Raw genomic sequence first — 13,754 nt, forward strand, 5'->3', positions numbered from 1 at the left:
AAACATGACAAACGAACGCCCACCTGACATTTTTAATACACTCACACCATGAATTTAAAGTGAATACTGCACAAAGAATGAATGTCATCCAGAATTTATTTCTCGTCAATAACTTATGATTATAAATTTCCTGTCACCGACTGATAGAACTCAATAGTTAATTAGTTAATTCAATACTCCGGCCCGAAGAGACTCTGAAAAAAATCACGTATTTAAATGTGACGAACATTCTCTTACGAGGATCGGAGGAAGACTGATTTATCGGAGTATTTTCTAAACGTCAGTTGATAAAAACAAGAAGAGACAAGAATATTTTTGCAGCTGTCCCCTCCGAATTTTCTTGGAATTGAAAATTCACAGAAATAATCCAAATAAATATCTCTCATACTTGGAGTATTAGTGTTTTGTCTGTTTTTGTTTTCCTTTCTATGTACCAATACATGAGTAGAGGTCGTTTTATCTGAGAAAAATGACGGATTGATGAGCACTCAGAGGACGTCGAGCGTCCCACCCATCTTCGCGCGTCGCGCATCCTCCCGCGCCCACCTGGTGGACCATATTTCAGCAACGGATTGATGGATTTTGATTTTAAAAAATGATAATTATTTATTACACAAAAAGGAACAACTTTTGTCATGAACATTTTCTTCTATTTGCCAATGTTTCCCATTAAAAAAATGGGACAATGTTTCCCATAAAAAAAATCATCAAAAAAAACACTTAATTTGTTTATAACTATTAATTGCACGCACTTACATAAAAAATACCACCGGATTCGGATTTCTCATACCCGAAAACAAGAAAACACCGCAAAACCTTACCGCACTAGAAGTGCACACGGGAAGGGGGTATTGCGTGTGGACTAATGTATGCGGAATAGGGAGACCTACCAACCCAAGTATCCTCCAGATCTTCCAAGAATTAGGGTATTTCATCAATACTTGAAGTACTCCTAAGTCCTACTTAATCCTGATTTGGGACGTAAGTAGCACTCAGTAGGACTTGTTAGGACTGGATCCTCGACTCGGGTGGTCTGGGTTAACAGGGCTAGAGCCGACCATTACTACCTGAACAAGTCCCTATACAGAATAGGCTTAGTGGATGATCAGAAATGCGGATGTGGTTCTGAGATCCAGGACATCAGCCACGTTACTTGGAAATGTCCAGAATATTCTACTCAAGAGAGAGAGAGAGAGTTAATGATTGATAAACTCATCAAGCACAAGTGTCCTAGACCGTACACCATATCCGCATTCCTGCTGACAAAAGATCTCGAACCTCTCAAGATTATACACCAGTTCATTAAAAAATGTAAAATCAGAATTTAAGATAACTAAGTATTAGTGTCCACAGCGATAGACCTAAAACAGATTTGTACCAAATAGGTTACTGCAGCGACTGATATTTTCCTTTATAACTTTCGTACATCTTACGTGAATGTAAATAACCCACTGTAGGTTAATATAATAAATAATAATAATAAAAAACGGATACCTGTACTGGTACTTGAGGTCCAGCATCCCGGGCAGTCGTCTGTACGCGGAATCCCTGATCGGGGGGATCGAGGCCCTCCCCACGGTGTCGTAAGGCCTGAAGTCGTAAGGGCGTCTGGTGTCCACCGGCTTGCGAACAATTTCCGGCAAAGTCGCGTAGTAGATGATCCTCTTAGGTTTCGGCGTTGGTCGGTTCCTGTACATGTCGTAATCCTCGATGCGGTACCTGTCAGCTGAGAAGCCCGGATCGTTAACCCCGCGGATGAGGTAGTCCCGCTCCGTTCTGAAGTGATCTGGGTAGTAGTAGCCCCTCGAATAAGCCACATCCAGGTCGCGGTCTCTCAAAGAATTGCGGTATGGCACGTCTTCGTAGCCCCGGCCAATCGCGAGATCCCTAGCTTCTCTTCCTTCGTAGCTCCTCCTGTTCGCCGTCACGAAGTCCGTTCTCGGGGCCTGGTGCCTCATCAATCTGGAATCCTCGTCTTCAGCTGAGTTGCCCTCCAAATTCGTCCGATGTCGGAACTCAACGGCCAACGGCTGCTTCGACCACGACTCCGGGGAGTTGAGTCTAGGTTCTCTGACGTTCTTCGTCCCCGTGACCTTCTCCAGGGAGGGCTCTTCAACCTCCCGACGCACCCTGGGCCTCTCTCTGACGACCTCATCAGAGTTCAAGTCCTCTTCTAAGCTTTCTGGACAAGCTTGACGATTCCTGCCGACGCGATCAGGTTTCCTAGACTTCTCCCATGGTCCCGGCAGCATTTCGACGTCTGGATTGTTTCTGGGCTTCTTGAAGATGCCCTTGAAGACAGGGTGGTCGAACAGGACCTCGGGGACGTAGTCGGTCTCCATGTCCTCGACCTCTTTAGCTTCTCGTTTGGAGTTCGCTTGTCCCGAAGCTTCATCTCGGCTGGTCAGTTTACCAATCCCGCTGACACTTCTGATCTCAAACGCCGACAGGTCGACCCTCGGCCACGTTGGATGCGTCGTATACCCTTGCTGACCCGGGGACACATCCCACGCTGTGCCAACACCAGCTCCCAATGTCAATGATATCAGGCCGAAGAACGGAACAACGAACATTTTTATGTCCCTACAACAAAGGAGATAATTAAAACAGGTGTTGAATTGAGTGAGAAGCTTGACATTGTTGACATTCGGTGCAATCAGTGGTGCATAAATGTCACGGTAATTTCAGTTCTTTCACCGAAATGAACAATGGAGACTCATCCGGTGTGCGTTGGCGTTGATCCTGTGGCGCTACAAATTGCGTGGACCGACGAATTGCCGTGGCAAGTGTAATTCCCCCAGGCGTTTCCGTACGCCTTTATGTGTAACAAACTGACCAGCCCGAGGTTCCGGTTATCGGGTTCCGGTCCCACGGAGTGACACCTTTTCAAATTGTACGCTCGGCTTTCCAGCGGCGAGTAATCAATTTACGCAATCAAATGTCAAATGAGTTCGCGATATGAGGGCGATTTGACGTGATGATGCTGGTGCAATGTCAACGACACGGTATTGCAGACGAAATCGAACGGAGGAGTTGGTCGCGAATTTAAGGCGGAACAAATGTGCACGAGAGAATTGCCCATGACGACGGAGACAATTGTTCCAGATATTTACAGCTACAACTGGTTCAACGTACTTTCGGCACATATTTCGCGATTAAAAGGGGCTAATTGTAACGAAATTTTCGCGGGGGGGAATCAGTGTGTGAAGAAACTGACGGCGATCTTCGTCGCGCTGCGCCGTAAATACTATAATTGCTTTCTGTTTTCAAGGACAAGTTGATTATCCACGAAACCAAGAATTCCGGGACAAAAAATTGATCCGCGAGTTTCAATAGGTGTCATTATCGAATACTGGGAATGGCAAATGATGTAATTGTTGACAGATGACTTACCTCTCTCTAGGTTTGACCGATGGATTTTCCGCGGTGTCTGGTCCACACAGAGTTCCAGCGATAACTGAAATCAGCGCGGGCTCCGGTCTCTTCAGCACTCCGCGGCGAACATCTGCATGGCGTCATCGCGAACCAACGGCAATGAGGTACTCAACCCCTTCCACTCGGTCCTGTACCGTTCGTTAATGAGACAATTTCATTCCACCGGGATTTTCACACAATTTATTAAATCTTATCTTATCCTTCGGAGCAATTGAACCCAGGCGATCAATGCAGGCGTAAATTTTTGCTATTCTCGCACGAGACGTAATTGATTTTGAAGAATAGATGTAATAGTACCGTTTGAATTTGTTAACGAGAGGTCGGGTCGTCTCGGTGGGATAGTTAAATCCTGTGAATCCTTGCGTGTAACGGTAAGTATTCATTACGCACATGGGCATTAATTAATTGCTTGATCCCTCGCATTGATAATCACCCGTGTCGATCTGAACTTTTTGAATCCGACTTCCGGGTTTTCACTCGATGGATAAGAGCCCCAGGTCGGTAAAACAGGATTTTATAATAGATTTCTTGGAGATTTGACATTTTTTGGGAAGATGAGTGAGTGAGCAATTAAATTTATTAATTATTACCTTCCCACATACCAAAATGAATATTTTCCTACAATTAAAAAATTATTTTACATGAATTCAAAAAAAATCATTCGAAATAAATTTAAATCCAGAAAAAAAAATTATTGTCAATTTTTTTTTTATTTATCCATTTGCTTCTTCAATTATGAAACAGTAATTTTCAGCGGAAAAAAATCATATCAAGCCTCCGCTCTGATGGTAGCATGCACCCACTGTCGATGGAAAAAATTCCAAAAGAGATCGGCAGATGTCGCCACGTGACACTTCCAGACCAATTAGTGTGAGGGAGCATCAATATGCCGCGAGTTGGTTCCAGCGCCATTTCTCTTTCCCCATCAGAAAAGGTATACGCAGCACGCTCGAAGCATATCGGCGATATAATCCATAATTATCAATGCCATCATTGGATATTTTTTGCAATAAAAATGTGAATTCGTGCCTTGTGCGTGCGAGTAATAATGTGGTTTATTTATTTCAGCTGCCAAATCCATCAGAACCATGTCCGACGTGGAAACGTGAGTACTATCCAAATGTCTTATTTCCCATGTTCTTCCCTTCATTCGATACCTTTACATTGTATTCGTCGTCAATTTAATTGAAATCTATTTCGTTATTGTTCACCTACTGAATTATTAGTGCCGTTGGAGCAAAAATGGTTTTAAATCCCGGTTAACCTATATCATTGTTGACCCCAAGGGTCGATTGTCATATTTTTGTTATCATCAGTTGTTGAAATATATATTTTTTTTTTTGTTGCAGCGATGACGTTCCCTCTGCGGCAGCAGGCGGAGGCCCCATGGACGTGAACCAGGCCCTCCAAGAAGTCCTGAAAAATGCACTTATTCATGATGGGGTGGTACATGGTCTCCATGAAGCCGCCAAGGCACTCGACAAGTGAGTTTGACCATTACATTTTCTGTGGTAATATATTCAAAACCGTAAATAAACGTTAGAACAAAAATTTTCTTAAAATGGATAGGAAGCCAATTTTTGCGAAATATCTTGAAAGTTAAGCCAGAAACCAAAATTTTTCGTAAGACCTTTTTTGTAGCCCTCATTTCACTCTACAAAAAATGTTCCCATAAAAATTTCACTGTCTCCTTTAGAATGCGAGATATTCAGCAAAAACTAGAGTCACATGAGCAGAATTGGTTTGTGAAGAAAATAAATATTACATGCTTAATATCTCCTGATTAAACGATACGATTTGAATGAGTCAAGGCTCATTTTAAAGTTTGAAAAAATATCTTCAAAATGAGAAAAAAATCGGGGAATTTCACTCTGCCAATCCCCATTTATTCACGAGTGAAAAAGGCTCACAGTCTCTCAGTCTGTTTGGTCTTCACAATTTAACATTAAATTGTTGGAATTGAGAATTGGGAATTCAATTGGGTTCTCCTGTTGTATCTAGGAGGCAAGCTATGCTGTGCATCCTCGCTGAGAACTGTGACGAACCGATGTACAAGAAACTGGTGACGGCCTTGTGCAACGAGCACCAGATCCCTCTCATCAAAGTCGATAACAACAAGAAGCTTGGCGAATGGGCAGGACTCTGCAAAATTGATAACGCAGGAAAAGCACGGAAAGTCGTTGGATGCTCGTGCGTCGTTATCAAGGTGAGAAAACAAAAATAAAGTCTTAAATTTCCGTGAATAATAATCAATTTCAACAATCTATCCATTCAATAAATTTTTCATTAATTAAAATGATGAAAACCTAGGCTCCCTCTTCTGAGGCGAACCCAAATATTAAAAAACCGTGCTGATACACGCCTGGCTGACTTTCTTAATAAACCAACTATACTATTTTTTTAGCCAAGAAACGAGTCCTCAATATTTTTTCTTTCATTTTTTCAGGATTTCGGTGAGGAAACTCCAGCCAAGGATGTCCTCATGGAGTACCTCAAACAAAATGCTGTACACTAAGTAATTTTAATAAAATATCGACCATAATTTCCGTTTGCATTTCATTTTTTATTAATTCTTATCGTGAAGTCAAAAGTCTTCGCCAGAAATTGTTAGAGAATATTCCAATTCCACAATTTCCTTTAAAATTTTAAATGCTTCAGAAGTTTTCGAAAATTCATGAAAAACATTCAATTTTGCAGGAAATTAATTCTTTTATTGAGATTTACATAAATATATCGATATTTAATCCATATTTCCTTCGGATTTCGAAATTTCCTCGCATTTGTTCTTGTGTCCAGGCCAATCTTTGACTTGACATTCCCTGCAAAAAATTTCGAAAATTATCAATAATTGAGGGTTGGAAAAAATTGAATGCATTTACCTTCCGCAGTACCAAATACTTTTGCATTTTGAGCATTTTTTGGTAGCAATTTCAGAGCACAAGGCGCAGTGTCTAGCGACAGTGGCGACCATTTTATCTACGTCATATGCTGCACTGAGTATCTCAGCGTAACTCTTGACATGATTGATGTCATTATTGTAGAACAGCTCTCCCTGAGATTTGGCAATCCTCTTCCATTTCTTTTTGTACTTTTCGAGAATAGAGGACCGAATCTGGGGGATTATTTCCACCGAGATTGGGGGGTTCGAGGTGTTCCCAGGTGGTGATAGGGTCAGGTAACCCAGCCATCGTCTCAAGTCTATCAGAGGGGCTATTTGGTCCAGGACCCGTTCATGCAAATGTTTTTGCAACTAATGGAAAAAGTCCATTTTTACTTGACAATTTCCTCATATCAACCCTCTTGACATTTTTTCTACAACTCTTCATTTTTCGAAAGAAGCAAGCAATAAAATATAAATTAAAAAGCCTCGAGAGTAAAAAAAACTACTGAAATGCAGGGAAATCCTTACGCCATGAATTCTCAGCCAAAAATGGCAAAAAAATCCGAAGGATATCTTGAAAAAATGACTCATTTCCTAGGACCTCGATGAAACGAGCTGAAGGTGATCTCCAGAGAATAAATAATTTCAGTAAATGTTCAAAAGTACGAGATGGTTAACACGTGTGGGGCCGCCATCTTGCCGAAAAGGACTTCAAAGATGGCGGCGCCCCCAGCTCGTGCTTTCAAACATCTTTTAAAATTATTTATCCTCTTCAAATCACCCCCAACTCACTTCATCCGTTTTCTAAAAGAATGAACAAATTTTTTAAGCCACTTTTGAGATTTTTCCAGCCCCCTTTGGCTGAGAATTCATGGCACAAAGCTCTCCCCGCGCTACCCTAGCTGTCTAAAATTGCAAATCATATTCACCTTGGATAATTCCGCTATTCTGAATTCATTAATGGGATAATACGGTGCGCACTTGGGATTCAACAAAAGTTCCCTCAATCCGATCCAAATCTGTCCCTCAATCTTACAAATTTTGTCCCTCTCATTTTCCTTAACTTTCTCCCAACTGGACATGTAAATCATGTCAACTCCCTCTCCATTTATTTTTCTCCAGGGCCTGTTCTCAATCAACATCGTCATTAAATAAGGCACATCGTGAGTGCTCAGTAGTCGTTTGACGACAGCCAGTGGAAGGCTCTCCGCGAATCCCGCTAGATACGCGAGAATCGAGATTGACTTCATCGCGATGTCGAACTCCATCTCCCCGCGTTTGAAAATTAGTTCCTCCAGACATGTCGCGTTTTCGGGGAGGGAAGCCTGGAATTCTTCTTTCGAAAAAATTAAATCCGTCAGATTGCCGACGGAATAGTCGATCAGGTCGAGAGCCGAGTCCTCCAGGGTCTCCACGCTGTCGGAGTGGAACAGAACGTTCTCCAGGAGGGATACAACTATGCTCTCGTGGTAGAAAACACTGTACAACATGAAGGTGTTGGAGGGCTCACCATTAGCTCCGATCATTACTGGAAACACTTTTTCTTTCCACAGGGATATTTGTATTGCTTCGTAAATTAAAATTGGAATCTGCAAAGAATGGAATTCTTTTCATGAAATAAATTTCTAGATTTCATCAAATATTTCCTAAAATAAAATTTCCAGAAAAGATTGAAACTCTTCAATTCTAGTTTTTTCCTCAAGAATTTTCAATAAATATTTCAATATTGCGATTTAAAACATTTCAATTTTCCAATTATTCTGGATTTTAAAAAAAAATTGATCTTTTGAACTGCATTGGATTTTGCATGAATCGAAATTTCGCGAAATTTTTTTTCGAAAAATCACCTTTTGGAAATTAACGAAGCACTCTTTAATCGCCTCCTCCCTCAATGTACTGATCTCCAGAATACTCTGCTGATGCAGAAGCATGAGTTTCTGATGATATTCAAACCACTTCTTCGTGCCGATGTCATCGAGGCTCGAAGGCTTCAGATTCTCTATCAAAGCTTCTGCCTCCCAAGGGGGCAGAATAAACTCAACACTTTCCTCACCCATTTCTCTGATAACTCTCTGATGACCAATTTCCTCGTTTGCACAAATTATTTGGTCCCCATAGCGACCACAATCCTTCCCGCCACATTTCAAACCCCACCTCGGCCCCAGGGAATCGCAAAACACCCTAGATTAACTTCAATTTTAAGTTGGTAATATTCGAAAAATGTCTCTAGGCCTAGGTTCTGAAGTTTTGTTGTCACTCCATTCGCACCCTTCCACAGTGGCATAACATTTTTCATGATTTACCGCTCAACAATGTCAAAAATTCCACAAATTCATAGTGGAATTTGTCAAATTGTGTCAAATTGGGAGTGACTTTTCAGCCATAAGGGCATGATAAATATTTTTAATACAACTTTTTAAAAATGGAGCTTGCAGCACTGCTCAGAAAATCAGCTGAGCCAAATGGTAATTAAATGCTACCCCAAAATATTCGAGGGGTACAATTTTTTCATAATCATTGCTCACGTATTTGGCTATTATGACACTGAACATCTTTCTAAAAAATGGCATTGTCGATAAATTAAATGAAAGAGGAGTGCATAATTATTTTTATTCAATTTTTATTAATTAATAATTTCTTTTATTCATTTTTAATAATAATTTTATTTATTTTTAAATTTTATTCATATTTTAATTTTAAATTTTATTTATTTTTAATAATCTCTTTTATTTATATTTATACTATTCAACAATAGTATTTTACAACCCAAAAATTATGCGATTAATCATAATCCCGGGCCTTCCGGCCCGGGTGGATTATCTGTCGAACGTTATCTCGATTGTTTTTCCCTCTTCATAATGTAAAATATCACAATTGCTATTGGATTTTACAACACGTAGAAATCCCTAAAATTATGATTGTACAATAACAAAAAAGAGGGAAAAAAACTGAACATTTTCAAATAGCGTTTTTAATAAAAATTAAAAAATAAGTCCAATAGAGAGGAAATAATGAATGGATAATTTATCACGATAACTAACGATCTGACAGCCACTTCCTACTGTGACAAATGACGACCCAACAGCCACTACACCCATCAAGTTATTAATTTCCATTTTCCAATTTTCTCAATTTCTCCCTATTGGGTTTATTTCCCACTATCCTTAAAAAACGCTCTTTGAAAATCATCTTTTTTCAACGTTTTTTTTATTATACAATCATAATTTTTGGAGACTCCATAGCTACGTAAAACTGAACAGCAATTGGAGATGACTTCAAATTACCAAAATGAAAAAAACAACCAACATCACACTAAAAAGATAATCCACAAGGGCCTTAAATCAATAAATTGCCAGCCCCAGTCTGACCTTCTCCTAAAAAATGCCCAACAATCCCCCTAAACAAAGCCTGACACCCCATAAAAAAAATGGAACTCCACAGACGCAAAGGACGCCGAAACCAGGGAGAGGCAGGAAGGCGAGCACTTCCAGGCGCTGTACGAAAGCTGGAAGGGCACAAAGGCCTCGGCCATAAACCAGACGTACAAAGTGATCCCAAAGTTCTACTTCAAGCTCCCCAAGGAGGACGAGATTCTGCCGCAGAAGCTGCGCGAGGAGACCCGAGCGCTGTTCCTCCAGCGTCGTTCGCGCCAGCTCCTGGACAACAACGAGCTGAAGGCGCTGTGGGTCCTCCTGGACAAGCACCACAGTCCGCCCCTCTCCGGGGACGAGCAGCTGATAAACTACGAGGACTTCAAGCAGGTGGGCAAGCTGGCGGGGGCCAAGTGTTCTCCGTACTTCACAGCCGTTGTCTTCGCAAAGTTGCAGCAGGGCGATCCCCACGGGAGGATCAGCATAATGGCGCTCTTCAACTACGTCATGAGGAAAGTCTGGCTGCACCAGACGCGAATAGGGCTGTCGCTGTACGACGTGACGGGCCAGGGATACCTGAGGGAGTCAGACCTGGAGAATTACATTCTGGAGTTGATACCGACACTGCCACAGCTGGAGGGCTTGGAGAAGTCCTTCCATTCGTTCTACGTCTGCACAGCTGTGAGGAAGTTCCTGTTCTTCCTGGATCCCCTGCGGACGGGCAGGGTCAGGATCCAGGACATCCTGGCCTGCAGCTTCCTGGACGACCTCCTGGAGCTGAGGGACGAGGACCTCCCCAAGGACCTCCAGGAGGCCAATTGGTTCTCCGCCCCCTCGGCCCTCAAAGTTTACGGACAATATCTCAATTTGGACAGGGATCACAATGGAATGCTGAACAAGGAGGAGCTGTCGGGCTACGGCACCGGCACCCTCACCGGGGTCTTCCTGGAGAGGGTCTTCCAGGAGTGCCTGACCTACGAGGGCGAGATGGACTACAAGACCTATCTGGACTTCGTCCTGGCCCTGGAGAACCGACACGAGCCGCAGAGTCTGCACTACCTCTTCAGGATTCTTGATATCAATAATAAGGGGTATCTCGACACTTTCTGCCTGAATTACTTTTTCAGGGCCATTCAGGAGCAGATGAAGATGCACGGCCAGGAGCCGGTGAGCTTCGAGGATGTCAAGGACGAGATTTTTGATATGGTGAAGCCAGCGGACTCCTGCAAGATCACCCTGCAGGATCTGCTCAGCTGCGGACAGGGGGACACCATGATCAGTATTTTGATCGAGTTCCATGGGTTCTGGGCGTACGAGAACAGGGAGGCCATGGCTGCTGACAGTGGGGATGAGTCTTCGCATGTGTAAGGGGGGCTGGGAAATGAAGATTTTAGTTTTTTAGAATCGTCGACAAGAGTTATTTAATCAACATTGGTGTTAACTTTTTTTGCGCCTGGGAAAATATGCAATTAGTGGGCTCTCCGTGATTTGGATTCCATTCAGCATTTCTTTCTAGTGTGTCCAGTGGCTTCCCTGAGGAGTCAAACCCAGAGTAAACCCAGGGCTAACTTTGTTCATGGAAATTTCCCAACAGAGTGCATGGAAATTTCTCAGAGTTTCTTTCTTCGCTGGGTTTTTTCCACAAACCCAGAGTTAATCCAGAGTTAACTCTGGGTTTTATCTATCAGGGTTACAATCTGCAACTGCTGCTGAACAGTCACTCTACTCAACAACTTTCCACATTTTACGAATATGTCATTCAGTAAGATTATCTTCAATGCCAATTATGGTATTCCATTTTTGGATTTTATGTCGACATTAATTTTATTGATGTAATAAATATAATGTAAGAAAGGGCAGGGGATATTGGAGAAATAATTACGACGTTGATTAAATTGTCATAGTGCGACGTTTCGCTAAATTATTTTACCTTCATCAGGCTCGTCTCAGGTTGTTAAAAAAACCTGGTTGCAGTTGATCATTGTTCTAATCTTTCTGATATTAATCAATATAAGAAAGGGCAGGGGATATTGGAGAAATAATTACGACGTTGATTAAATTGTCATTGTGCAACGTTTCGCTAAATTATTTTAGCTTCATCAGGCTCGTCTCAGGTTGTTAAAAAAACCTGGTTGCAGTTGATCATTGTTCTAATCTTTATGATATTAATCAATAGAGGAAAGGCCAGGGGATATTGGAGAAATAATTACGACGTTGATTAAATTCTCATAGTGCGACGTTTCGCTAAATTATTTTAGCGTCATCAGGCTCGTCTCAGGTTGTTAAAAAAAACCCTCTAGTTACAGTTAATCGTTTTTCTCATCTCCATGATATTAATCAATATAAGAAAGGTGAGGGTCATTAATTTTATTAGTCTTTATCCTGACTGCATACTATGACTCGTCAAGGGTTTGAGGAAGCTTAATGAGAAAAATCGCATGATTCACACCCAATTGATTAAATAATAAGGGAATGAATAACATCGACCATTACGTAATGAACTCATTTTCGTTTTCAATAACTGTGAGATGAAAAGAAGTTGTGAATTGAGGACCAGTGGTAGTGGTCCCAAGTGGTCCCCCTCGTTAATGTAAACATAACCTACAAATCTGATGGAAGTTGTCCATCACAATGGCGAAAAACAAATCTGAAATAGAGACTGTGAGGCAAGAGGCTATCCTGAAGAATCCATGTTTTGAGGTAATTCCCACAATTGATCGTTTCTCAATATCTTCAAATATTAGCTGGGCCAAAATTGCGTGTCTTGGACTGTTTAGGAGTCCGAAGGAACGCGGAAGTGTCTAGAGAAAAATGTTTACGATCGTAAGCCCTGTTTTTTGTACTTTGAGAACTTCAAACGGTGCAAACAGTTTTGGGTGAGAATTCCTCTATTTCCAGTTCTACTACAGTGAGAGAAAAACAAACACGTCAAACAAATTTTGTTTGGGCCAACAAAATCGCTAGTTGAAAATTGGCAAAAAAGAATTTGTTTGGTTCGAATTTGAAAGTCTCAAACATGAATGATTGTTCTGCTGTCGACAGCAACGAAATATTTGGCTCAAGAGGCGGATTATTCACACCAGACGGTGCCTTTTCAGGATGAAAATATCTCATAGAGGAAAATTTATCAACTAATATTTTATCCTTAAATTACAAGATTGCTATCATATCACTATTATTGCTTCATTTAAGGGTTCATTTGTTGTCTGTGATTATTAGACAGCCGAAACGAAAAACTATTATACTATCCCTTGTTTCGCACAAAACAAAGATTTTTCGGGAGCAAAGTGCGTATGGGAGTATCGAATAACGAAGGAGTAGTGTTAGAAATGACATTTCTTGCGTGTACAGAGAATGCAATTTTTTTTGAACTACTAAATCTATTTTTGCGACAAAAATTTTTCACTCGGGCACAAAAAAAACTTTCGTTGATAATTTTCAAAAAACTATTTTCTTGGCGCAAGTAAAACTTGTTTGAGAACTTTGTCGATTTTCTCTCAGTGTACCATGAGACCTACCATTGACCTGATGAACTTTATGATTTTCTCAATTCAGAATATCGTCAAGTGGACGAGGAGATCTGAAGGGATTGAACCAGAGTTACCTCCTCCCGATGAACGAAAGAAGATAAAAGCTGAGTTTATGCAGAAATTGCATGGACAATAGGGTTGTAGTAACTAGTAATAAAATACTAAATTATTTCATCAAGTATTTTTTGATTCTGAAATCATTCACATACAGAATGCAACATATATTTTCGGGGGAACAAATTTCCTCACAAAAAGTGTTCAGTGTTTGATTGGTTACATCATCATTCGTCCAGAGTATGTCAGATAAATGCAATTGATGTACATACACTTGATATTTACATACACATTAACTCTCGGAAAGCTACAAGGTGCTTCGTCACTTAAACCGTAGATTTGGGGGTGGGGACTAGTTTGTACATCGCTCCTTACATTAAAATTTGTCCTCACAAATTACAGATCATGTTGAAAACGCATATCAAACAGTCGATTCAATTCTTGAAATTTAATATTCCGATCAAATCAGTAGCGAACTGCTAA

The 13,754-nt window shown here is 41.1% G+C and overlaps 5 protein-coding genes across 5 annotated transcripts in view; 3 read left to right on the forward strand and 2 right to left on the reverse strand.

Moving 5' to 3' along the window:
• LOC107041317 overlaps positions 1-3,439 on the reverse strand; it is a 5,901-nt gene extending 2,462 nt beyond the window's left edge. The window contains exons 1-2 of the mRNA XM_015261812.1: positions 3,394-3,439; positions 1,495-2,583 (exon numbers count right to left, since the gene is read on the reverse strand). Coding sequence (XP_015117298.1) covers positions 1,495-2,573 — 1,079 coding nt within the window. The 5' untranslated portion in view covers positions 2,574-2,583; positions 3,394-3,439. The remainder of the gene's footprint in view (positions 1-1,494; positions 2,584-3,393) is intronic.
• An 867-nt stretch (positions 3,440-4,306) lies between these two features.
• On the forward strand, positions 4,307-5,977 carry LOC107041316 (40S ribosomal protein S12). The gene is made up of 5 exons (XM_015261811.1): positions 4,307-4,369; positions 4,504-4,540; positions 4,785-4,919; positions 5,437-5,641; positions 5,882-5,977. The coding sequence occupies exons 2-5, from the start codon at positions 4,524-4,526 to the stop codon at positions 5,948-5,950; spliced, it is 426 nt and encodes a 141-aa protein (XP_015117297.1). The 5' UTR covers positions 4,307-4,369; positions 4,504-4,523; the 3' UTR covers positions 5,951-5,977.
• Positions 5,978-6,175: 198 nt separating this feature from the next.
• Positions 6,176-8,373, reverse strand: LOC107041306 (zinc finger MYND domain-containing protein 10). The gene is made up of 4 exons (XM_015261797.1): positions 8,164-8,373; positions 7,246-7,905; positions 6,315-6,685; positions 6,176-6,254 (listed from the first exon to the last, which is right to left on the reverse strand). Exons 1-4 carry the CDS (start codon positions 8,371-8,373, stop codon positions 6,176-6,178), a joined length of 1,320 nt encoding a protein of 439 aa, XP_015117283.1.
• A 193-nt stretch (positions 8,374-8,566) lies between these two features.
• LOC107041338 (serine/threonine-protein phosphatase 2A regulatory subunit B'' subunit gamma) lies at positions 8,567-11,640 on the forward strand. The gene is made up of 2 exons (XM_015261846.1): positions 8,567-8,781; positions 9,758-11,640. Exons 1-2 carry the CDS (start codon positions 8,739-8,741, stop codon positions 11,053-11,055), a joined length of 1,341 nt encoding a protein of 446 aa, XP_015117332.1. The 5' UTR covers positions 8,567-8,738; the 3' UTR covers positions 11,056-11,640.
• Positions 11,075-13,398, forward strand: LOC107041339 (coiled-coil-helix-coiled-coil-helix domain-containing protein 7). Its single transcript, XM_015261847.1, has 3 exons — positions 11,075-12,387; positions 12,465-12,563; positions 13,243-13,398. The coding sequence occupies exons 1-3, from the start codon at positions 12,319-12,321 to the stop codon at positions 13,351-13,353; spliced, it is 279 nt and encodes a 92-aa protein (XP_015117333.1). The 5' UTR covers positions 11,075-12,318; the 3' UTR covers positions 13,354-13,398.
• Positions 13,399-13,754: the final 356 nt, after the last annotated feature.

This window comes from Diachasma alloeum, unplaced genomic scaffold (genome assembly GCF_001412515.2).
Source record: "Diachasma alloeum isolate Michigan unplaced genomic scaffold, Dall2.0 Dall_scaffold_00362, whole genome shotgun sequence".
NCBI classification, from domain to species: domain Eukaryota; kingdom Metazoa; phylum Arthropoda; class Insecta; order Hymenoptera; family Braconidae; genus Diachasma; species Diachasma alloeum.